This window comes from Larus michahellis, chromosome 1 (genome assembly GCF_964199755.1).
Source record: "Larus michahellis chromosome 1, bLarMic1.1, whole genome shotgun sequence".
Lineage (NCBI taxonomy): Eukaryota > Metazoa > Chordata > Aves > Charadriiformes > Laridae > Larus > Larus michahellis.
In genome coordinates this window covers 78,145,156-78,171,749 of record NC_133896.1, presented here as the reverse complement: position 1 = coordinate 78,171,749, position 26,594 = coordinate 78,145,156, and the positions used below count along the sequence as shown (strand labels likewise).

Below are 26,594 nucleotides of genomic sequence, written 5' to 3'. Positions count from 1 at the left end.
ATTCCCTAGGGCTCTGTATTGGGGCCAGTTCTCTTTAATATCTTTATCAATGATCTGGATGAGGGAATTGAGTGCACCCTCAGTAAGTTTGCAGATGACACCAAGTTAGGTGGGAGTGTCGACCTGCTTAAGGATAAAAACGCTTTGCAGAGGGATCTGGACAGGCTGGATCGATGGGCCGAGGCCAGTGGTATGAGGTTCAACAGGGCCAAGTGCCGGGTCCTGCACTTGGATCACAACAGGCAGTGCTACAGGCGTGGGGAAGAGTGGCTGGAAAGCTGCCCAGCGAGAAAGGACCTGAGGGTGTTGGTCAACTGCTGGGTGAATATGAGCCGTCAGTGTGCCCAGGTGGCCAAGAAGGCCAACAGAATCCTGGCCTGTATCAGGAATAGTGTGGTGAGTAGGACTCGTGATCATCCCACTGTACTCAGCACTGGTGAGGCCACACCTTGAATACTGTGTTCAGTTTTGGGCCCCTCTCTACAGGAAAGACATTGAGGTGCTCCTCCTAGAACACCTGTGAAAGCCATCCATCAGGGTTCTGTCTGTAAGTGTTGTCAGTTTCTTACTGTTACTTATTACGTCCAGTAGTTTCTCATGCTCTGTTCAGTTAGTTGTCAGGCTAAGGCCTAGTCATCTCCATACAACTTAACACTTAATCTCCACCAGTGTTAACAAGTCTCTTACAAACTTGTTCTCATAGAGTTTAGTAAGAAGAAACTGTTGGAGAAGAAACTTAAAACCCACCACTTAATCCTTTAGTCAAAGGGTTTCAATGAAGATTCCTAACAAGTTATAAAATATTTTCCTGTTACACTCAGAAGTCTATCCGTGCGTCAGATATATTCTGTGCCAGTATAACCATAGGCATGTTTCTCCTTTTGGGTGATCTGTAATTCTGGTTCAGTACAACAGCCAAAATACTGCAGATAAGTTTTTACATAGAGCTGAATACACTTTAAGGAAAACAAAGCAAATGGCCACATTTTTATCCCAGAGTTGGTGGTGTTCTCCTCACTGGTGTTTATCCTCATAAAGTTGTTGCCTGTATTTGTAGATTTTAAGGCAAAATGAAAATATGAGGTTTAAACCTTCTCCTTTTAAAAATACTCATTTTCTTCTTTGTTTCTTTTAATTTAAACAAAAGTGGGAGACTTTTACTACAGTAAATACTGTAAATATATCTGGTCTGGTGCTGGAATCAGCAATAGCTAAGCTGCGCACTGAAAGTGTGGACCAGTAGCTCCATACATTCATACATTTTGTTTTTGGCATCTACACAATGGATACCTTTTTTGTTTGCTATGGCTAAGTTCGTTCTTGATTTTCTGATGTTTGTATTTAATTTTAAGTGCTAATTTAAAATTAGATGGCTTCTTAAATTTAGCAGTGGTGTTTTTTAAATAATGGGGTGATATATTGAGTGGGCAAAAAAGCTATAGATGAACTTCATCGTAGATAAATGTAAGGAAGACAAAATAATTTAAGTCATGCTTACATGATGCTGAGCATGGAATGGGCAGTTACAACTCTGGAGGAAGTCCTTGGGGTCATAGCAGAGAGCTTCCTGAAATCATCCGTTCAGGGTGCAATGGTAGCCAAAAAAACCCAGTAAAATTCTATGCGTGATTGGGAAGGGTACTGAGAACATAACAAAGCATGTTTTTGTCAATACATAGAATCTTGGTGCACCCGTGTCTTGAGTACTGAGTGAAGTTCTGGTCTCTTCATCACAAGAATAATGTAACATAATAAAGAAAGGTACAGAGAATGGCAACTCAGTGATTAAAGGGATGGAATAGCTGTTCTGTAAGAAGTTTTTTTTAAAAGGTAGGATCTCTTGAGTGAGAAGGTAAAGGTTGGAGTGGGATTTGATAGACCATGAGACCACTGACTAGGCTGAATGAGGAACTGTTATTCTTCAGAACCCTAGCAGCAGAATGAAAGGACATTTAACAAGACTAATAGGAAGTAAGCTTAAAACAGATGAGAAAGAAACGTTTTTCTTCTAATAGCAGATAGAATCTTCGACTGACATTAGCTCTGTCTGCTGCTGTGCTTTGCGTCTGAAAGAAAAACCTAGTAAAAAGGTAGACTGTATTTCAGACAATGAAGTTCTAAATAGAGAAGATGATAAACATAACAGTAAAGGGGAAGGGAAGGATGAACCGACTTCTCATTGGGAAGTCAGTTAGCATGGGACAGTGTCAAAATCCACCTTCAGTGAAAGAAGAGGAGAATCAGCATCTCAGAACATTAGTGCACACAGAGCGCAAATCACTGTATTTTTTTTAAAGGGAAAGAATCATAGAATCATAGAATGGTTTGGGTTGGAAGGGACCTTAAAGATCACCTAGTTCCAACCCCCTGCCATGGGCAGGGACACCTCCCACTAGACCGGGTTGCTCAAAGCTCCATCCAGCCTGGCCTTGAACACTTCCAGGGATGGGGCATCCACAACTTCTCTGAGCAGCCTGTTCCAGTGTCTCACCACCCTCATAGTGAAAAATTTCTTCCTAATATCTAATCTAAATCTACCATTTCTTCCAATCTTCCAGTTTGAAGCCCTTGCCCCTCATCCTATCACTACATGCCCTTGTAAAAAGTCCCTCTCCAGCTTTCTTGTAGGCCCCTTTAGGTACTAGAAAGCCGCTATAAGGTCTCCGTGGAGCCTTCTCTTCTCCAGGCTGAACAACCCCACCTCTTTCAGCCTGTCTTCATAGCCTGTCCTGATCATCTTTGTGGCCCTCCTCTGGATCTGCTGCAAGAGGCCCACGTCCTTCTTGTGCTGTTTAATTTGATCAGAGTTAAGAATGATAAGCCATTAATTAAATGCTTGGGGAGTATTCAACCTACAGAAATGGCATGTGCTTATGTGCCAGACCAACTAAAGAGATTCCTACACCCAGAGGTACCTCCTGGATGTAGTCTTGATGATGCTGCCATATCCCGTGATTCCAAACACATAAGAGGAAAGAAATATCTAAATCAGAAGCTTAATAATACGGGACTGAAGTTATTCTCCCTGTGAGACAGAAGCAAAGAAAATCTCTGTGATTCCCATGGAAACACTGACTATTGTGCAATGCGTTCTGCCTGTGCAAAGTTACAGGGTTTTTCAGTACATAGTCAATCTATCTCTGATCAAAGTGACATTATAATGCATCAGGACAGTATTTTTAAATATGAATTTAGCATCTCTGCCACACCTTTCTAAATAATTGTTAATACTTTATGAATTTGTGTTGTTTAATTCCATTGGCGAGTTCTAATTTCTTATGAAGCATTTTCTTAGTTTTAAGAAAAGAGAATTTGAGATCAGAACAATACACTATAAAGTACTCCTCTTACACTATAAAGGAAATAAGGCAGAAAAAGAGCTTCTGGATTTTCTGTCACCCTCTTTTTGAAACATTGAAGTCACATGAAGAGGCCCTTGTCTGGGCTGCTTTTCTCACCTAATCAGAGTTTACAAAAATCTAAGTGGCAGCAGTCATTTTCCTCAAATTGGTGTAGCTTGATATTTGTTTGTTGTTGTAAATCCTGAGAAAATGCCTTCCCCCTCATTTTTTACCTGTGACTGAAAATGCAAGCTGGCGATGTCCAGTGTTCTGATATTTGAAAAGGTGAAAGAAAGGTTTGTTTCTGGTGTTTCTCACTCCTCTTACCTTAGGTAGATTTTTTTAAGTTTATTTCTGATTTGCTTGGCTTTAACTGAGAAGATAATCAGGCTTTAATAAATGAAAACATAGAATATGTAGAGCATTAGGTACAAAAAAGAATAGTAGATACCCAGATTACAAAATTAACAGTTTTTTTTTCTACTGTATATTCTTTGGCTTGCTCTTATTGATGTGAATGCCCTAGGAGATTATGTACTTTATTTGTAACATGCATTCTGCAGGTTGCTCAAGGAACAGCTGTGGCAAGAGGAATGCGGAGGAATATACAGTAGTATCCCATAAAGGCCCTATTTATCTCTATTAAAAATCTTTCTAGATTGTTCTCTGAGTTTGATGCAAAGTGATTTTTGCTTTTCAGTTTCTGGATTAATGAAAATAGGAGGGAATAGAATAGAATAGAAGCAGAACAAAGCAGCTGTCTTGTTCCCTTTCAACACTTAAATATTTTCTGCCCAAACTAAAGCATCTGCTCAGTGTAATCCTTCGTGTATCAAACTGCAGTGATATTAATTGCAATATTTTGGTGGAAAAAGTGAGCTTTTTAAGTCCTTATTTTCTCCTACAGTCAGATACACTTGTGCACAGCATATTTCTATTCCTCAGCTGGGCTTTTCAAATTTGTTTCAGGAAAGTTGTTAGAGAGGCAGTAAAGCAGCTTTCAAGAAGGACTTTCAAGAAGTCTATTCTAACTAAAACATCTTAGATATGATAGAAGTATCCCCTTCAATACTCTTGAATGGTGAACAATGCAGTTCCAGAGTGAAAAAAATGCAGTTGCAGTGAAAATACTTCTAACTGGCAAACTTAGACTCTGGTATTCTTAGTATTGTCACTAGGAAGCTCTGTTCCTTAAACCTAATTCATTAGAACTGCATAATGAACAGCTGCTTTATACGGAAACATCAGATGTGTAGCTTTATTAGTCTTTGAGATGTTAAAGCTTTCCTTCCATGAGAAAAAAATCTAAATTTAATCTGTGACCTTTCCTGCACAAAATTTCCTATTTTCTTAACCCTAGAACATTCTCTGGAGTCTTGTGTTAAGGCAAAAATGCGGGGCTTAGCTTATAATGTGAGCCATGACTTGAAGTAATGCTACAAAGACACGCTCAATATACTTTTATCTCTTCTTAGGAAAATTTCTGCTTACGATGAAGAAATTCAACATCTTTATGAGGAAATGGAACAGCAAATCAAAAAGGAGAAAGAGCAGTTTCTTCTGAAAGTGAGTGTCTCTGTTTTTGTGGCCATGGATTCTGCTCCTACTTCCAGTGATTTTATACGCATTCTGAGTGTGAAATGAAAGCCCATAAAATGTGTTTCACAACAGAATAAGAAAAAACATTGTTTGCCTCACTGCTACTTTTGTACTGATCCAGACTCTGCAGCTTCAGACTAAGTCACATGTTGAACGAGAGGAGTATCAATGTCCTGTGCTCATAGTAGCAGCTGGCGTTCTTTTGAAAGTAAACTGAAGTACGGTCTCATTGTATGCTGCTATAGGTCCAACTTCTGGTCACAATTAGGAAAAATGCACTTTGAGGTTGTGCAGAGCAGTACTAATTCTGTTGGGTTCTGCAGTCTCTGCTTTTGAGGAGGAGATGAGTTCTCACTGAAGAGCAACAACAGATAAAGGAAGCTATGGTAATTTCTGAAACCACCACAGCTATTTGCAAGATAAACATAGGTCAGATTCTTTTGTCACTGCCATAGTGCTTCCTGAACACCTGACAATGAATTGCCTTTTCTTAGTGTCTCCTTTAAATCGCCTCTACTGCTTTTGTAGCCTGTTCTTTGGACTTTTTCTGTCTTTTTCTCCTAAAACAAAGAAACTAACAACAACTACCAGTGGGGTCCAGGAAAGCATCATCTTAGAATCATTTAGGTGGGAAAGTACCTATGCTGCTTTTAGCTTTCAAACTAGACCAGGTTGCTCAGGGACTTCTCCAATTGAGTTTTGAGTGTTTTGATGGAGATTCCACAGCCTCTTTGGGAGGCTTGGGACAGCCAGTCATGAGCTAGTGGCTCATTCCTTTTTGTTGTCTTGAAAGCAGTCATATGAATCAAACCAATATACGGTTTCAAACAACACACGGTACACAAAATGTGGCCAAAACTGGTGGATATCCATCAATTACTGCCTCCATTCTCAATCAAAATTGATATCTAAAAAATCCTTTTGTGATCCAAGTCATAGAATCATGGAATGGTTTAGGTTGGAAGGGACCTTAAAGATCATCTAATTCCAACTTGACCACTTCCAGGGATGGGGCTTTTCCATGAGCAATGATGGTTGGATCTCCTAATTAGTTGTAGATTTAAGGTAAAGCCATTTCTTTCAACTGTTTTCATTAAAGCTTCCCACTGAAGCTTTTTACAGTTAAGTCGTCATTCACACTAAAGGTTGTCAGACACTCAAGAATTATTGTTTCTTAGCATGACTAGTTTGGGATTTGGGCAGATCTGACTGTTAAATTCTTTCTCTAACGCAAAGTCTCACGAAGACTTTACAGCCTGGAGAGACGCATTGGTCCCATATAAAAGGGAAATTATTATGGTTTGAATGAAGAGCAGCTCTTGAAGAATACATTTAAAGAAATTGCTAAGATGCAGATAAGTACAATTTGTAACTATTTACGATACTTAATGCCCTGCTGACTGAAGGGTGTACAGAAGGGGCAGTTAGTCTGTTTTTTCACTTGGATATATATTCTTCCAAATAAGGAGCCAGTTAACATGCATGTGGTTACCCCTTTACATGTTCTGCTGAAGGGGAAGAGCGTGTAGGAACCACTACTGTCTTGAGGGAGTTCTTATTTTTGTTTAGAGGCATTTTCTTGGGGATCTTAGAGAGTAGAGGCGCATTGTGGAGGAATAGGGCAGATTCTCAGCTGATATGAACTGCTGGAACACGATTTTGCTCAGGGAAGTTCTGGCAATTTCTCTCAGCTGAGGAACGTCTGAAGGAGTAATCCCAAATAGGGCTGGGAGTTCCCAGTGATTGCAAGATACTTAGATAATGGACAGATTGATATAATTGTTAAGGAATGCCAGAGCCTGAAGCCCAGGTCACTTTTTTATACCAGTGGAACATCTGTCACAAATTGTTGTTAGTGATGGATTTTAAAGGTAGCAGGTATTGTTTCTTTTACTTCAACCTGAGTTGCTGGGCTGTGTGTCAGTAGCCTGTGTCTCCCATGTCAGTCCTGATAATTAGTATGTGAGTTACAGTATGACTCCATAATAATTAAAATTTGTCCAGGTTGTTTCCATCAGTGCATTCTCATCACTCCTCCGTGTCAGCGGTTGTCTTGTTCAGGAAACCAAATGTGCAGAAAGCTATTAACATTTTTGCTGCTTTTTTTCTGCCTGTTTAGCTCTCTGAAACAGCTCACTGCTGCAACAGATGAATGCTAGTGTATAAGAGGATGAAGGTATGTGTAGCTGGAAATAGGAGAATGCATTCTGGCTTCACTGATTTAGGTAGGCCAAGCTCCTAAGGCTCATGCCTAAGAAGACTTCTGCCTCCACTTTGTAGACCTGATGCCTACTCATGTGCAATCAACACATCCTGTAGCAACTGCAGTCATTGAAGTTGCTGGACTACGCCAGTTTACAGAAGCTCAGAGTCTAGATCCGTGTGTGATACCATCCCTACATTGAGTTCTATCAGTAGCTTGTTACATTCACTGTGAAAAGCCTATTATTTTCATGCCTGATTTCTTATGTCTCCTCCAGCTGACAAAATCGTGCTGTTAATCTATTTCCTCTTTGAATTTTGCAGGACACAGAGAGGTTTCAGTCCTACAGTCAAGACCTGAAGCGCAAGCTCCTGTCAAAAGAACAAGAACTGGAACAATTGGTTCAGCAACAGAAAAGGGTATTAACCAATATCCTTCAGAGTTAAAAAATAGATAATTTTTATTTATTGATATTATTTTCTTTAGGCACTATATTGGGTCCCAAAAATGCAAGTTGGTGTGTTGTGGTTCTGCCAAATTTTGACCATCTGTTGCTTTTGTGTCATGAGTGTAAATACCTGAATGCATTTAAAAGTGAAGTTATGACTGCTAGACTTCTACACATGTGCTTAGGAAAAACGTTACCCTCTACTTCTAAAGTTTTCCTTTTATATCATAAAATGGAGGAAAAAAAAAAAAGCTCCAGGTACTCTTCCCAAGTACCGCGTTATTTTTATGAAAATGTAGCAGAATTCCACTGCCTTCAATGTGCTAGGAACTGGTTTAATGCCCCGAGAGCATAAAAGCAGAAAACAATGGTTTGGGTCTTACAGCGTACACCTTTGCTCAAAGCTATACCAACTACTCATTTACTTGTTTGGGACAATGCAGCACCATGAACTTGAAATGTTCCCTCCTGAACATCCTGCTCCTGATACGTCTCTGTGATAACAGTTTTCTAACAGTGCGTGGTTCTCTTGCATGGTAACAGATTGTCAAGTTCCCATATTAAAGCCTGATTACTTCTTAAAATGCATGGCCTGCTTGGGGAAGCAGAGTATTTCTGCATAGATAAACTTGCTGCAAAGTGTCTCCAAGGTCAATGCGGTAAAGACTAGATGTAGGAAAAGGGGGGTAGCACTGGAATTTAAAGGGCTGAAATGGAATGCTGTGAAACCGACGCCCTCTGTAGAAGATGAATATGAAATACATGTAAATTTTTCTTTCCTGGCAGCAGTGCTTGGGAGTGCCAGTCCTGGGAAGTAGGAGAGAAGTGAAAGGGGAAGGGAAGGAAGAGGAAAAAGAAGTTTGAGGGCAGTTTCCTAGTTGTGTGTAGTTTTTAGATCGTCTTCTGAGGAATGGATCCACGTGCTGCTGAAGCTGAGGGGAATTGTAGGGTTGTACTTCGATAAGAGGGGAAACAAGCCTCTAGGTTACTAGAATTATGCAAGTTTAGCTCACAAGGATATAGGACTGAACAAAAAGGCCGTTACATAACTGAAATCAACTACCTGATGTTAATTTCCTTTTTTCAGTACCGCTGTGAATCAGAATAGTTGTCTTTTCATGCAGGCTGTTTACCACATTGCAGCGCTGGAGTGAAATAATCTATACTTTGAAAATATCTGTGGGGGCATACAAATCAGGCTTTTTTAGTCTGAAGCCAACTGCAAAAATATAAGAAATTATTTAGCATAATTTTGTAGTGATTGTATTTTAATATTCTCCTTTTTGGTTGTTTATGGATTGGGTTTGTTTTTTGGTTTTTTTTTGCTTTAAAGCTATGTTTAAAACTTAGTTATCAACCAGTAGTTATGTAAAACCCTTTTCCTGTGGTTCTCTAAAATATATGTGTTCTAAATTTGGTATATAAACCACAGAAGCTATTCAAAGGCTTACGCTCAATTTTAAGCCTGGTCTAATCAAGTAATATAGACAGCAGTATCATGAAGTTTTATCTTATGATTATTGTGTCTATCTATTGCCTACTACTACATTTTCTATTGTCTACTATTGCCTATCTTGGAGAACATAAAACAATGTCTGTGCTATTTTTATTAGTTTGTTGGGTTTTTTTCTAATGGTATGTTTTCTTTTTCTTTTCATTGCATTTTTTATTGTTAATAGTATTACTGTGTTTTCTATTTTATTTGTAATTTCTATTATTTACCATTTCCCCTCTCCCTTATGAATTTGCATGAGTCTCAACAGAGGTGCTTTTGAAGGACAGGATCTTCATACTACCATAAAAATTAAACTATTGCATTTATTTTTATGGAAAGGAAGCTGTGTTGGACAAATAGAATTCACTACTTCTAATGATGTGATCAGTAAGATAATTTTATTCAGATGATTGATGGCATTTGAAACTTTTGTCATTCAACCAGCTGATTGGTACCCACTGTCAATCTTATACACAATATTTGATTATTTTTTTCCGGTATAGCAGCTGAGCCTGTTAATTTGAATGCTTAACTTAGTGTAGTTAGAGACAGCATTTTGTACATATATTTTTCTAATTCCTAATGATCATCTCTGAGAGTGACTCTTATCTTCCTCTGATCTGTTTTTGTAATACTATAACCCCACTCATTTTCTGGTATTACTCTTCATTCACCTAGATCTCAATGTCTGCTAGGCCTATTCGTGCAGGCGGTGATGGTGGTAGCTTGGTTTAATTACGACTTTGATGCTTGATTATATGAGAGAACGTCTTGGGAGTAATACAACTGCTTTTTTCCAAACTTTGTTAATAAGGCTTTTTTTTTCCCTCTTCTCTCCCTCTCCTCCCCCTCTCCTCTCCCTCTCCTCCCCTCTCCTGCCTCTGCCCTTCTTTTCTATGTAATTATTCCTGTGTTGGAAATTATTATAAAAAATGTGAAAGGAAACTTCCAGACAAGATGAGTTCAAGTGTTGTTTCTGCTGATTTAGACAGAGGGAGTCACCATTCTGAGGGTCTTCATCCTCAGAAGGGGGGGGGAAGGGACCTCTGGAGATCATCTAGTCCAACCCCTCTGCCAGAGCAGGGTCACCTAGAGCAGGTTGCACAGGAGCGCGTCCAGGCGGGTTTTGAATGTCTCCAGAGACAGAGACTCCACCACCTGTCTGGGCAGCCTGTGCCAGTGCTCTGCCACCCTCAAAGTAAAGAAGTTCCTCCTCATGTTTAGGTGGAACTTCCTATGTTCAAGTTTGTGCCTGTTGTCCTGTCCCTGGGCACCACTGAAAAGATCCTGGCCCCATCCTCCTGACACCCACCCTTTAAGTATTTATAGGTGTTGATAAGGTCCCCCCTCAGCCGTCTTTTTTCCAGACTGAAGAGACCCAAATCCCTCAGCCTTTCTTCATAAGAGAGGTGTTCGAGTCCCCTAATCATCTTTGTAGCCCTTTGCTGCACCCTCCCCAGCAGTTCCCTGTCCTTCTTGAACCGGGGAGCCCAGAACTGGGCACAGTACTCCAGGTGCGGCCTCACCAAGGCAGAGTAGAGGGGGAGGATGACCTCCTTCGACCTACTGGCCACATTCCTCTTGATGCATCCCAGGATGCCATTGGCCTTCTTGGCCACGAGGGCACATTGCTGGCTCATGGTCATCCTGTTGTCCACCAGGACTTCCAGGTCTCTTTCAGATGAGCTGCTCTCCGGCAGGTCAGCCCCCAACCTGTACTGGTGCATGGGGTTATTCCTCCCCAGGTGCAGCACCCTACACTTGCCCTTGTTGAATTTCATAAGGTTCCTCTTTGCCCAACTCTCCAGCCTGTCTAGGTCTCTCTGTATGGCGGCACAGCCTTCCGGTGTGTCATCCACCCCACCCCAGCTTTGTGTCATTGGTGAACTTGCTGAGGGTGCACTCTATGCCCTCATCCAGGTCATTGATGAATATATTGAAGAGGACTGGACCCAGTACTGACCCCTGGTGTCTCTGGTGACCCGTGTCTCTGGTGACCCCTGACTTCCTCATGTTTCTGAAACACTGATCTGATTTCATGTTGACTAGCCTTCTGCAGGACAGGATTCCTTTGGCTAGGCCTTTTTCCTGACTACCATGATCTTCAATTGTCAGATTGCTCTACATGAGCTTGCTCGAAAGCACAAGATATTCTCAATAGTGTTCCTCAAGGGATGTGTGATGGCATGTCTCAGGAGGCACTGGGGACAGAGGATGTCCAGCATAACACCTAGGGCACAGACTCTTGTATTAGGGGAAGAAAGTAGGTGTGGACCAGTTAAAATGCAGGAAAGTTACTGGGCTTCTTACATTAAAGGATGGGTTCTGTGCTGATAACAGCCACTGAAGAGCATGATCTTGGGAATCTGAGTGAGAGATCCATGAGAACATTGATCAGTAGCACACAAAAATGCAAATCAAGTGATAGGATTGTTAAGAAAGGCATAAAGCAAAATAATCCCCAACCTTATAACACTGTATAAATGTTTCGTCTTTCACACACACTTGAAATAAACAGGAAAAAAAAAGAGAAAAAATACAGAAAGGATGCTGAGCTAAGAACAAGGGAATGTATGGAGAGTGCTTAATGTATGTGTTTTTGAGGGACAACAATAGCTGTCCTCAGCAACAGTTTGTTTATATTGGACAATCCCAGTTCTTTATTCAATGTTAAACTTCTTAGTTTTTCCTTCCACTTTTGTCAAAAAAAAGAGAATATACTCCATTGGCTATGGTCTGTGCTTGACCTGTGGTAATTGGTTAATTCTTTCTGCTTCTTAGATTTTCTTAAACATGACTGTGGGCCCTGTTTCCCAATCAATTTTCATCTGCTTGATGACCTTGGTAGCCAATTTGCAGCTCCAGTAAGCAGCTAGAGCCTGTAGGATCTATGCCATTCTATACCAACTGAGCATCCCCCTAATGAGTTATTCCACTGTATTGAGAGTTGTTTAAATGAATGCTTTGAAAGTAGCGTTTGGCATGACTTAAAGGACTGTATAGATACAATGAAAGGAATGAGCTCTGTAGTGCTGTGAAATAACCCTTGCACCTCTTGTGTCCTGGGGTTTAAATATGATAAGCATCTGCTATTGAGCATAGTTTCAACACAATTGATTTTCTCTCAAAAGTAATCACCAGGATTTATAGCAATTATTTCTAACATCAGTACCTATGATTCTGGAAGCTGATGATGGCTACCATTGCAGTTACATTTCCACACCAGTCTCTGTGTAAGTTTTCAGATGGCCCTAATATTCTTGAAGTGGTATTTCTGCCTGCAATTTGTTGCTGTTAAGGTTTTTGAAAGTTCATCTTTCTGTGATCCCGTTTTGCTTCTCCCAAACCCACTCCTGGAATGGAAGCCATACTCAGGAACTGAAGTGATCTATCAGTGTAAGTGTTCAGGGCCAGGCTGGAGGGGGCTTTGGGCAACCTTGTCTAGTGGAAGGTGTCCCTGCCCTGGGCAGGGGGGTTGAAACTAGATGATCTTTAAGGTGCCTTCCAACTCTAGCCATTCAGTGATTCTAATGTAAACAAACGTTGCTCAGCAGTAATTTCATGCCCATCTCGTCGGTGTTCCATATGAACTGTGAGGCTGCTGAGGCTACAGTTCAGCAAATATGTTAGGCTGGTGTTGCTGCTGAGATAAGTGCTCCTGCTCTATTCTTGCTCCTGACCTTTCACAATCCCAGCTAGAAAGTATTTTCTGCCTTTGTTTTGAACCTGGGTCTTAAGGTTGCATTCAAAACCAAGACTAGAACAACAGCAGTGTTGTGGAGTGTGAACAGACTGGCAGAGCTGGGTAAGGACAGATTTGGGTTTGCTAGTTGGGATGTGCAAAATGAGAGTTCTAACAAAATCCTCTGTTGTGTCTAGGATCTGGGGCATTGAACTGGTAACATTATAATGCCCCTAGTACATTTTACATCCCTTAAAATGCATACTGAAAAAAATAAAAAAACCCACAAACTTTTATATCTTCAGGTCAGCAGTGCTTTCCCTAATATGAAGTGGACTAATTATAGTCTACTTAACTTTTGCTCTGTCATCTCAATTTGCTCAGTTAGCCAGTGAGAAGCAGGTAGAACTTCTTTACGTACCAGAAAGCACTGTCATCTGCTGTTATCTGTTTCATGGGGAAGGTGTATCTTTCCTTTCTATATACTTTGCAGAGTGAATATAAAAGCGAATTAAAAAAGCTCTAATTCACACTTCTTTGCAGATTTAGCTGAGATGGCAGAAAGGTTACTGCTTGGTGATATTATTGGGGATAGGAAGGTTTATCAGCTACTGGATTTAAATATAACATTTTTTAGGCAGAACTATGAATTGCTCTGTGTAGGCCTTGGCATCGTGGGAAATTGTCTAAAATAGCAGTTGTGAATATCAACTAAGTACTGATACTCTGGTCTGTAAACACTTTTTTTGTGGTTTGTCCTGGTTCATTTTTGGACTGGATGAAATTCATGGAGTGAAATGGATTTGCTTATGTTTAACATAATTATGTCTGTACACAGAACAGTGGAAGAGTGTTTTATTCATACGTTGGCTTTGATAGAAAGAGCTTCCCTATTCAGCTAACCTCTATGACTTGAATTGAAAGCCTCAAAACCAAGAGACCTCAGTTAGTTATCATAGTTTCTGTTCTCTTTTCTTCCATCCCAGTTAGAGCAGCAATGTACGGAACTTCTCAGTGGCAAAGAAGAAACCAAAGTAGAGAACACCAGGCTGAAGCTGACTAACCAGGAGCTGCTGAGACACCTGGAGAAAACGTCTCACGAACTAAGCCTGGCTCAGCAACAGTTACAAGTGCTTCAGGAGGAGGCATCAAAACTACATGAGGAGAAGGAAATGTAAGTCTCCAGTTACGGTGGTTCTAGTGCATTTGCTTAGCGTGCCAGTGAGCCTCCTTCTCAGGGTATTCAGTGCTGTGATTTAAGTCTGTGTCATAGGCAGAAACCACCAGCAAAACTATAGTGGTTTAGCTCAGACGGCAACAAAGAACCACATGGCTGCTCTCTCAGCCCCCCGGGGTCGTGGGGGAGAATTGGAAGAAAATGGCAAAACTCATGGGTTGAGGCAAAGGCAGTTTAACAGAACAGCAAAAGGATCAGGAAAACATCATCAATAACACTGATAGAGGAATGTACAAACATGATTACTGTACCGCTGCTTACCGACTCGGCCCAGGACACCCTAGCCGGCTCCAAGCAGTGACTTTCTGCCCCCTACCCCAGCCATCTCCCAGCTATAGACTGTGCATGGCCTCAGATGGTATGGAATACCTGTATCCCCTGACAGATCCTGAGGAAAATTTAACCTATCCCCGCAGGAACAAGGGCAAAAGCCAAGTGCAGTTCTAGTCATTTTTTCCCTAAGTAATTCAGCATGTTTTCTGTAGCGTATCCAGCTTCTACAGAATCTTCTGCTACTTCTTCAAAATGTCAGTATTCTGCCACCCCCCATTTGTTGAAGGTGTTTGGAATTAAAAATCAGTTTACTTGGTCAAAAAGTATGTCTTAGTTTTGGAATACCAGTGGGATTCCTTGCAAAAATTACAGTTGTGGCACATGGTGCTCCATCCTCCTCAAAGCTAAGCCTATGTGAAACTTCCTTCTCAGAATGTACTCTGGCTATGACATGGCTAGGATGTGCTTCTTTTCTTCATCAAAAGCAAGTCTAGTACATCATTTCCGACCAAGGAGCCTGGCTCTCAAGATAAAATGTAGCTTATGCAGCTAAATCACAATTCACAGAAGGCCTTATGGTAATCCAGAACCATCGTTTTGAGGTTTCCAGTTCAAATGTTTTGGATTTCAGATTCTGAATCTGAATTAAAAATATTTTTCAAGAAGAAATATTTACAATTTGTATTTTGAGGGATAGAAGAATGTACCTGTCTTGCTCCAGCCGCCTGCACAAAACAAAAGTTACATTACCCTGAAGCTGTAATTGGCAGAAATGTTCACTGGAGTTCATTTAATGAAATATAGTTTAAAAAAAATGTAAAACTCTCTTGTTGCCAGTGGAGAGCACATGGACTGTGATGCATATCTTGCCAGACTCTATGCATTTCATTAATGAGCTACATAACTCAGAGCTGTGGCTATTTGTCTTATTTCAGGATAGAGCAGAATATTAGATCAAATGTTATATTCTTTTTCTGTTAAGCTTTGTACCAAATTCTACTTCATTATTAAAAATTTAATTTTTCTTGAGGGTATAAATAATGAACTTTGTTGATAAATGATTGTTAAAGAATGGACACTGTGTTTAAAATCGCCATTTTTAGATTTGCATGTTTGATGGGTGTTTTGGAAGTAGACAGTAGAAATATTCCTCCTCAAGGTGGTTTGTTTCCTCTTTGAGGCCTCTCTTTTCAGATCCAGAGCAAAGACTGTGGAATGATCTAATTTTAAAGCTACAGAGGAAATCTGCCCAGCAGTCAGACTGCTGAATAATACTACTGTATTTACAAAGCACTTTGGATTCAATAGTGTTTTATGGAATTGGAGCTCAGCCCTACTCAACTGCAGCTGCAGTGTTCCTTTAACATCTTTATCAGTCTGGTAAGACCTGAGTTGTTGAAGCAGGTGTAATGTTCAGACTGCGTATGTTGTCCCAAATCAGGGTCGTTTACCCAGTGTGCAAGATGCCAATATGCACGCAGAGTAGAGGTATTTATTTAAATCATTTCTGCAGAGATGGGTGCTAGGTGGTAATCCACGAAGCTAGCACACCGGCCCACAAACTCCTTGGTATATTTACACAGTTCAAAACACAGAAATACGCACCCTTAATTATAATTATTGGTTAGTAGCTTATCTTAACAATTTCTATTGGTTAGTACAGTCTCTCGCTTTCATTTAAAGTTGCAAGGTCCTTTAATTGATGTGTGCATGCTCCAGTACTGTGGGGGATGTAGTTCTCTTCAGTCTCCAATTGAGTCAGTGGTCACGATCTCCCACTGCTGCCTTTACCTTTCCCCCAGTTACTGCAGATCTTTGTTGACTTTATGTTTCTTCCAGCGTCTGTCCGGTTTTGGCTCCTTCTGCGGAGGGATGTTCCCTTGTTATCAGACTTCTGTTCTTCTTCACGGCTATATTCATTAGCAAGGCATGTATTGTTTATACAAAATGTCCTCTTTCACAAGGCCTTGTAACCTTTTTACAGCTCTTTGCTCTTGCTTAATGAGAGATTCTACCTTCTAAAATGCATTCTACCTTCTGAAGTACATCATGCACAGGAAGAACTTGAGGCTTCACTGAAAGTCAAAAAAAACATTTAAGGCTAGACACTGAGTTGCATTAAGTCACAGTAATTGGTGTAAATATAGTGTAAAAATCTGAGATGCTATGTCCGATGTTTAAGGCAGAATAACTGTTAAAGTCAGTAACAGAAAAGAAATTGTAGGGAATGTAGATATGTGAGCCTGAAGTATGGTTCCAGCCGCAAGGTAAAGACTAATTCTGGATAAAATGTTACATGGTCTTCAGTGGCCATGAGGGAGAAGGGTTTCAGCAGTATGTGTTCACCGAATGACGCAAGTGCTGGTATCAGCGTATATTAAGCTCTCTGGGTAAAGAAATTATAAAGCTATAGCTTTTTTTTTAAAAAGAGCCTCTACTACTTCTTCAAAATGCTGTAGTACTGTGGGTCTTATACTGAATAAACTTTTATAAAATTAGTAACCATTCATGCAGAATAAAGTCTACAGGTTTGGAGAAGATGAAGTCTCAAATGTGGATGCTCCTAGGGGAAGCATTTTAGCAGTGTGGTTACCATAGTTAGAACAATTTTATTTATTTCCTTTCATTACAGGGAGGTGTACCGAGTGACAGAAACCTTACAGCGAGAGAAGTCAGGACTTCTGAAGCAGCTGGATTTTTTAAGGTAAGGCAGACCTTACATTCAAAAACTTCTTGTGTCATTCTGAAGAGGTACATTAGAGGATGAAATTATGTTGGGGTATGCACTGGGTATAGGTGTCCAGGTGTTGGCAGCGGTGCGCTGCAGGGGTGGCCTCTGTGCCAAAGAGGAGCGTCCAGGCCTGCTGGATCCATGCTGGAGCAGTTTGTGAAAGACTGTAACTTGTGAGAGGAAACCCACACTGGAGCAAGGGAAAAGTGTGAGGAGGCAGGATTAGCAGAAAGGAGGTGTTATGGACTGACCACACACCTCACCCCCAACTCCCCATCTCCCCGTGCCACTCTGGGTTGGGAAGGAGGTAGAAGAGTTGAGAGAGCAGGCGTGAAGTTGAGCCTGGGAAGAAGAGGGGATGGGGAGAAGGTGATTTTATTTTCCTCTTTGTTTCTCATCATGGAATCATAGAATGGTTTAGGTTGGAAAGGACCTTAAAGATCATCTAATTCCAACCCCCTGCCATGGACAGGGACACCTCTCACTAGACCAGGTTGCTCAAAGCTCCATCCAGCCTGGCCTTGAACACTTCCAGGGACAGGGCATCCCCAACTTCTCTGGGCAGCCTGTTCCAGTGTCTCACCACCCTCATAGTGAAAAATTTCTTCCTAATATCTAACCTAAATCTACCGTCTTCCAGTTTGAAGCCCTTACCCTTCATCATAGAGTCATAGGATGTGTTGTGTTGGAAGGGACTTTTAAAGGTCATCTAGTCCAAGCCCCCTGCAGTAAGCAGGGACATCTTTAACTAGATCAGATTGCTCAGAGCCTCATCAAGCCTGGCCTTGAACATTCGTCTCTAGGGATGAGGCCTCCACCACCTCTCTGGGCAAGCCTATCACTACATGCCCTTGTAGTACTCCAGGTGGGGTCTCACAAGAGCAGAATAGAGGGGGAGAATCCCCTCCCTCAACCTGCTGGCCACGCTTCCTTTGATGCAGCCCAGCATGCGGTTGGCTTTCTGGGCTGCAATCACGCACTGCTGGCTCATGTTGAGCTTCTCATCTACCAACACCCCCAAGTCCTTCTCCTCAGGGCTGCTCTCAATCCATTCTCCACCCAGCCTGTATTTGTGCATGGGATTGCCACGACCCACAAGGACCCTGCACTTTAACTTGTTGAACTTCATGAGGTTTGCACAGGCCCACCACTCCAGCCTGTCCAGGTCCCTCTGGATGGCATCCCTTCCCTCCAGCATATCAACAGCTCCACACAGCTTGGTGAGGGTGCAAAACTTGCAAACTTGCTGAGGGTGCACTCAATCCCACTGTCCATGTCACCAACAAAGATGTTAAATAGTACCAGTCCTAGTACCGATCCTGAGGAACAGCACTCGTCACTGGTCACCACTTGGATATCGAGCCATTGACCGCAACTCTTTCAGTGCGACCGTCCAGCCAATTCCTTATCCACCGAGTGGTCCATCTGTCAACTCCTTGTCTCTCCAATTTAGAGACAAGGATGTCATGTGGGACAGTGTCAAGTGCTTTTCTCAAGTCCAGGTAGATGAGGTCTGTTTCTTTCCCCTTATCCACTGACGCTGTAATGCTGTCGTAAAAGGCCACCAAGTTTGTTAAAGACAATTTTCCTTTAGTGAAGCCATGTTGGCTGTCACCGATCATCTCCTTATTTTCCATGTGCCTTAGCAGAGTTTCCAGGAGGATCTGCTCTATGATCTTGCCAGGCACAGAGGTGAGACTGGCCAGCCTGTTGTTCCACCTTTTCCAAAAGGTCTTTCTTTTTTCCCTTTTTAAAGATGGGGTTATGTTTCCCCTTTTCCAGCCAGTGGGAACTTCACCAGACTGCCAAGACTTCTCAAATATGATGGATAGTGGCTTGGCAACTTCATCTGCCAGTTCCCTCAGGACCCGCAGATGAATCTCATCAGTCCCATGGACTTGTGCACCTTCAGGCTCCTCAGCTGGTCTCGAACCTGGTCTTCTCCCACAGTTCCTCATTCTCCCAGTCCCAGCCTTTGCCTTCTGCAACTTCGGCAGTGTGGTTAGAGCCCTTACCAGTGAAGACTGAGCCAAAACCATCCTACAGTTGAGTCTGTTTTGTCTGTGATGGTAGTTGGTAAGTGGCGTGGATGAAGCGATGCACTCCACTTGTAGAAAGAAGCAGCAAAAAGTGTATTGATATAAAACAGGGATTTAACAAAGTTTGATGGTAAATGCAACAAGATTTAATGGCAAGGCAAAATTAGTTATTTACTGCATAGAGAACAGGGTCAGACGGAACTGTCAGGGAGACCCTCCTGTTGAGTCATGAGGTTCAGAAAGGACCCCCTTGCTTTCTAAACTCCTTCTCAGAGAGGAGTCTAGGTGCAGACTTGGTCAGCGGTTAATGTCTAGAGGATCATATATGCACAATCAATCTTTTATATCACTTAGCTAAGATTGCAAAGTTTAGCATGCTATTAGTCACTTACCGAAGATCTGTTGTGGAAGGAACCTCTGAAACTTGAGGAGTGACCTTGAACAGCATCCCTACTTGAGGAAAGATCCTGGTGTGCAGCACGCTGCTGTGCAGGAGAGCTCAAATGGCTCTTGTGTTGTTAACTATTTATGGGAGTAAGATGATTGACCTATAGCCATATTTGCATATTGACCACAGTACCAGTATTGCTCAAGTTAGTCCTTGGCTATTGTGTTGTTACCTGTCTCCCCGAAACCAAGTCGAGCCTGGTGCAGCCATCACAACTACATGCACCCATTATGACCACCACGGGGGTTTATTGCTTGGGGAGTGTTACGGGAGATAAAGATCAGGTTGGCACCTGGGAATGGGGAGCACACTGTCACAGTAAGCAATCTTCCTGCCTTTATCTTGACCCACAATCTTTTCCATCTGTCGTGGTTTAATGCCAGCTGTCAACTAAGACCATGCAGCCACTTAGTCACCCCTCCTTCCCACCCCTCCCTTCCCAAGAAGGGTAGGGAGAAGAGGGAGAAAAGGAGGGGAAAAGAAAACCAGCAGAACAACTAAAGCCTCCAAACGCAACACCTGTGGGATGAGATAAAGACAGTTTAATATAACAATAACAGAAAAGGAAAATAGCAGTAATAAAAATAATAATGACACAAGTCACTCTCAGCACCAGGTGAATTGGGGAAACTGGTGATACTGTAAAAGTGGCAAATAAAACTCTCTAAGACTTGATTTGAAAATCTTAGAAAGCAGGCATTCTTTACTGGCAAAGTTGCAGCATTAGAGACACACGGGGATCACTCCTTCGAAGTGTGTCTGTCTGGCAACACAGAGCAGACATATTTATGGTCATAATATTTACATATTCACTACATTTCTCAAAAAATCATACATATCTTAATTAGTTCCCAAAAGTCATTTACATATTCTCCTCCCAGTTGCGCATGCTTAATGAATTGAGTGAATAGTCTCTGGTGGTCCCTGGTGGTCGTTTTGGCACTTCTGACCCTATCTACTGCTTAACCTTGGACCAGCTCTTTGGGTTGTTTTTCCTTTAAAGGAGTTGTTTGCTGATGTTCAAATTTCAGTTGAACAGGGTTCCATTCCTCATCTTAACTTCCTTCTTATCTTCAGGGTTGGTTTATCTCACGTTTATCTTGCTCAACCGCATGTTGCCAGACTTTTGTCTTTCCTTTGTCTTCTCAGACTTCCTTTGCTTGTGTCTACTGATACGCAAGCAGAACATACAGTACAAAGTTCACCACATCTTAACTTCTAAACTTAACATACTTTATTCTAAAGCCTTTAAAACTACTATGTTATACAAACTGTAGTATGTGGGTGTCACTGGCACCTTCCCAAGCAGTGATTGCGAGTACCTGCCCCCCTGTCTAACCCCATTTATATACTGAGCATGATGTCTATGGTACATAATATTCCATTGGCTATTCTGTCATTCTGTTTATGCTCCTTCTCAGCATCTGTGGTAAGCTGAAAAAAGTCCTTGAAAAGTATAAGCGCCACTTGGCAACAACTAAAACAATATGCATTTTTGACATTCTTTTCATACCAAATCCTGAAATACAGCACTAGAAAGAAAACTAACTATCCCAGGTGAAACTAGGACACCTTCTTATTTTCTTCCCCTGTCCTGTTGAGGAGGAGGAGTCAGAGAGTGGCTGGGTGCACATCTGGCAGCCAGCCAACATCAACCTGCCACAGGATAATTACACAAAAGATAGCAAAAATGATTACGAAAGACAATATGTCTTTTCTAAGCCCCATTCTGGCACACAGTAGAAGGCAGTAAGATGAAAGATTTGACAATTCGGTATTGTAGGACAGTCTCAGTTCCAAAAGTCAAATGTAAAACAAAACAATGGTGAACTGTTCTAAGCTGGTTCTGTGGTAGATGCCTGGCTACAGGAGACTTGAAGCTTACTAAAAGGCTCTGTTATTTCTCAAGCGATGGGAGTACAGCGAAAATGAAGATTCTGTCCCCACATTGTTTATTTGTAAAATTATATCAAATATAGCTAGCTAATTTTCTGTGTAACGTTTTGTCCTGGTTCCGGTGGGGATAGGGTTAATTTTTCCTGGTATTCCATGCCATGTGAGCCACGCCCACCCTGAGCTGCCGGGGGAGGGGGCAGGAAGTTGCTGCTTAAAAGCGGGCTGGGGCATCCCGGGTCCGGCTGGGGAGCGGTGGTTCCGTAATCGTGTTTGTATATTCCCCTATCCGTGGTGGTGGTGGTGGTGGTGGTGGTGTTGTTGTTGTTGTTGTTGTTGTTGTTGTTGTTGTTGTTGTTGTTGTTGTTGTTGTTGTTGTTGTTGTTGTTGTTGTTGTTGTTGTTGTTGTTTGCCTGTTCCCTTTGCTGTCCTGTTAAACTGCCTTTGTCTCAACCCAAGAGTCTTGCCTTTTCTTACGATTCTTCCTGTATTAGGAAGGCGCGAGCGAGCGGCACGTGGTTCTTTGTTGCCGTCTGAGGCTAAACCACAACAGTCCTTTTTGGCGCCCAACGTGGGGCTCGAAGGGTTGAGATAACAACAGAATCCAACTAGAACGTGGAAAAAAAACGGTTTTGTTTTTTTTTTTTTTGTATGCATTTATTTTATTAGGTAAATAGTCACTGATCATCATGTTGCTTGGTTTGTTCTCATGGCTGTGTTACATAAATTCCTATATGGCTTATGTACTCCCTGCGATGCTGTTTACCATGTCTGGAAGAGGGATGAGGATTGTCATTCTGCTGTCCTGTGCGATATCTGTTTATGATATGATAACATCACTGTTCAGACGGCTATTTTGGGGTGTTTATGTGGTTTTGCTGTCCTGTCCGTACATTGGACACCGTCTCTCAGAATTTGTTAATAATTTCCCTAGCCCTTTTGCCTCCCTTTTCTCCTTCGGGTCAGGTATGACAGCTTTTGAGAATTTTGAATATCCTTGGGATACTCAAACCAGCATGTTCCTAGTGCTATGTCTCCTGAATACGTTCCAGGTCTTGTTTAGGGTTAAGCGACTATTTAAGACTACCACCCGGAGATCTGCTCCGAGGCTGGATAGTCAGGGGTGGCATGGCATGTGGGAGAGCATGGGCAGGTACCTAGAGAACTACTCACCTCCAATGGTCTGGGACTTCACCCCTGAACAATTACAGGACCCTGATAAAGTGGTAGAATATTTGAAGGGAAAATGCTGTGGCTATTCTAGAGAGGCACAACTCACCGCGCTGTGCTGAGCCCTGGCCAGTATCTACCAGGCACTGCTCAGAATTATGCAGCACCCTCAAGGGGAAGAGATGGAAACCAGACCAGCAGCCCCTGCGGCTGCTGCAGCCCCTGCGGCAGCCCCTGCGGCTACTGCAACCCCTGCGGCAGCCCCTGCGGCTACTGCAACCCCTGCGGCGGACACTGCGGCTACTGCAACCCCTGCGGCGGACACTGCGGCTACTGCAACCCCTGTGGTAGACACTGCAGTTACTCCAACCCCCATAGCAGCCACTGCCACTGAACCAGGGAACCAACCCGTGCCGGTATCAGTTGCCCCCATACAGAAGAAGTAGTACACAAAGAAATCAGTTCGCTTAGTAAGAGATGATGATGAACCAGGGTCATCACGAGAGCAGGAGGAAGAGGCAGAACCAGAGATAATTACTCGATCCCTATCCTTGAGTGAGCTGCGGGATATGCGAAAAGATTTCAGCCGACTTTCAGGTGAGCACATTGTCACCTGGCTGCTCCGGTGCTGGGATAATGGGGCCAGTAGCCTGGAATTAGAGGGTAGGGAGGCCAGGCAGCTGGGATCCCTGTCTAGGGAAGGCGGCATTGACAAGGCGATTGGGAAAAAGACCCAAGCCCTCAGCCTCTGGAAACGACTCCTGTCAGGCGTGAGGGAGAGGTACCCCTTCAGTGAGGATGTTGTATGTCAGCCAAGCAAGTGGACTACCATGGGAAGAGGTATCCAGTACCTGAGAGAATTAGCTGTGCGGGAGATGATTTATTATGACTTGGACAATGCAGACTTACCCACAGACCCTGATGAGGTGCGATGCACAAGGCCCATGTGGCGGAAGTTTGTACGGAGCGCACCATCGTCATATGCCAACTCCCTGGCAGTAATGGAATGGAAAGGTGAAGAGGGACCAACGGTGGATGAGGTAGCTGGCCGGCTCCGGCGATATGAAGAAAGTCTCTCTTCCCCCCTTGTCTCAGCTGTGGAGAAACTGTCGCGGAAGGTCCAGCAACTTGAAGAGAATATGTTCTACTCCCCACCTGCACGGGCCAGCATCTCAGCTATTAGGAGCAGGCATTTCCCCACTCAAGAGAGAGAGTACAGAGGGTACACACCACGAGGCACCCTGTGGTTCTACCTGCGTGACCACGGAGAGGACATGAGGAAGTGGGATAGACAACCTACTTCAATCCTGCGGACACGGGTACAGGAGTTGCAAGGAAGGACAACCACAAAAGGGGATCCCTCCAGGAAAAGTGCCGCCCCAGTTTCCAGTGGGCAGTTCCCCAGACAAAGCAGAAGGCCTGATCTTGCTTCTGATCCTCTTGAAGGAACTTCCAAGTCATTTATGCAAGAAGTGAGTAATGGATACTATGACCAGTATTAGGGGGGCCCTGCCTCCGTCCAGGTGGAGGAAAGGGACAACCGGGTTTATTGGACGGTGTGGATTCGATGGCCTGGCACATCAGACCCACAGGAGTATAAGGCTCTAGTGGACACGGGTGCGCAGTGTACTTTAATACCATCAAGCTATAGAGGGGCAGAACCCATTTGTATTTCTGGGGTGACAGGGGGATCCCAAGAGTTGACTGTACTGGAGGCAGAAGTGAGCCTAACTGGGAATGAGTGGCAAAAGCATCCCATTGTGACTGGCCCAGAGGCTCCATGCATCCTTGGTATAGATTACCTCAGGAGAGGGTATTTTAAGGACCCAAAAGGGTACCGCTGGGCTTTTGGCATAGCTGCTTTGGAGACAGAGGAAGTTAAACAGTTGTCTGCCTTGCCTGGTCTCTCGTAGGACTCTTCTGTTGTGGGGTTGTTGAGGGTCAAAGAACAACAGGTGCCGATTGCTACCACAACGGTGCATCGGCGGCAGTATCGCACTAACCGAGACTCTCTGATTCCCATCCATGAGCTGATTCGTCAACTAGAGGTTCAAGGAGTGATCAGCAAGACTCGCTCACCCTTTAACAGTCCCATATGGCCGGTGCGAAAATCTAGTGGAGAGTGGAGGCTAACTGTAGACTATCGTGGTCTGAATGAAGTCACGCCACCGCTGAGTGCTGCCGTGCCGGACATGCTAGAACTCCAGTACGAACTGGAGTCCAAGGCAGCCAAGTGGTATGCCACGATTGATATAGCGAATGCATTCTTCTCAATCCCTTTGGCAGCAGAGTGCAGGCCACAGTTTGCTTTCACTTGGAGGGGCGTCCAATACACCTGGAATCGACTGCCCCAGGGGTGGAAACACAGCCCCACCATTTGCCATGGACTGATCCAGACTGCACTGGAACAGGGTGAAGCTCCAGAACATCTGCAGTACATTGATGACATCATTGTATGGGGAAACACAGCAGAAGAAGTTTTTGAGAAAGGGAGTAAAATAGTCCAAATCCTTCTGAACGCTGGTTTTGCTATAAAGCGAAGTAAGGTCAAGGGACCTGTGCAGGAGATCCAGTTTTTAGGAATAAAATGGCAAGATGGACGCCGTCAGATCCCAATGGATGTGATCAACAAAACAGCAGCTATGTCTCCACCAACTAGTAAAAAGGAAACACAGGCTTTCTTAGGTATTGTGGGTTTTTGGAGAATGCATATCCCAGATTACAGTCAAATTGCAAGCCCTCTGTATCAAGTAACCCGGAAGAAGAATGATTTTAAATGGGGTCCTGAGCAACGACAAGCTTTTGAACAAATCAAACAGGAAATAGTCCATGCAGTGGCGCTGGGGACAGTCCGGGCAGGACAAGATGTTAAAAATGTGCTCTACACCGCAGCCGGGGAGAACGGCCCTACCTGGAGCCTCTGGCAGAAAGCACCAGGGGAGACTCGAGGTCGACCCCTAGGGTTTTGGAGTCGTGGATACAGAGGATCCGAAGCCCGCTACACTCCAACAGAAAAAGAGATATTGGCAGCATATGAAGGGGTTCGAGCTGCTTCGGAAGTAGTTGGTACAGAAGCACAGCTCCTCTTAGCACCTCGACTGCCGGTGCTGGGTTGGATGTTCAAAGAAGGGGTCCCCACCACACATCATGCAACCGGTGCTACATGGAGTAAGTGGATTGCACTGATCACGCAGCGAACTCGAATGGGAAACCCCAGTCGCCCAGGAATTCTGGAAGTGATCATGGACTGGCCAGAAGGCAAGGATTTCGGAATGTCACCAGAGGAGGAGGAGGTGACGCGTGCAGAAGAGGCCCCACCATATAATAAACTGCCAGAAAATGAGAAGAAATATGCCCTGTTCACTGATGGGTCCTGCCGGATTGTGGGAAAGCATCGAAAGTGGAAGGCTGCTGTGTGGAGTCCTACACGACGGGTTGCAGAAGCCAGTGAAGGACAGGGTGAATCGAGCCAGTTTGCAGAGGTGAAGGCTATTCAGCTGGCTTTGGACATTGCTGAGCGAGAAAAATGGCCAGTACTTTATCTCTACACTGACTCATGGATGGTGGCAAATGCTCTGTGGGGGTGGTTACAGCAGTGGAAGCAGGGCAACTGGCAGCGCAGAGGCAAACCCATCTGGGCTGCTGAACTGTGGAAAGATATTGCTGCCCGGATAGAGAATCTGGTTGTGAAAGTACGCCATGTAGATGCCCACGTACCGAAGAATGGGGCCACGGAGGAACATCAGAACAACCAGCAGGTGGATCGGGCCGCTAGGATTGAAGTGGCTCAGGTGGATCTGGACTGGCAACATAAGGGTGAACTATTCATAGCTCGGTGGGCCCATGACTCCTCAGGCCATCAAGGGAGAGATGCGACATATAGATGGGCTCGTGACCGAGGGGTGGACTTGACCATGGACACTATTGCACAGGTCATCCATGAATGTGAGACATGCGCTGCGATCAAACAAGCCAAGCGTTTGAAGCCTCTTTGGTATGGAGGGCGATGGCTGAAATACAAATATGGGGAGGCCT

At 43.4% G+C, this 26,594-nt stretch overlaps 1 protein-coding gene across 2 annotated transcripts in view; it reads left to right on the top strand.

Moving 5' to 3' along the window:
* The window catches only part of CRACR2A (calcium release activated channel regulator 2A), a 69,969-nt gene that overhangs the window by 21,295 nt on the left and 22,080 nt on the right, over nt 1–26,594 (top strand). For both annotated transcript variants that reach the window (XM_074588190.1, XM_074588201.1), the window contains exons 6-9: nt 4,817–4,907; nt 7,467–7,562; nt 13,755–13,942; nt 16,911–16,982. In XM_074588190.1, the coding sequence (XP_074444291.1) occupies nt 4,817–4,907; nt 7,467–7,562; nt 13,755–13,942; nt 16,911–16,982 (447 nt within the window). The remainder of the gene's footprint in view (nt 1–4,816; nt 4,908–7,466; nt 7,563–13,754; nt 13,943–16,910; nt 16,983–26,594) is intronic.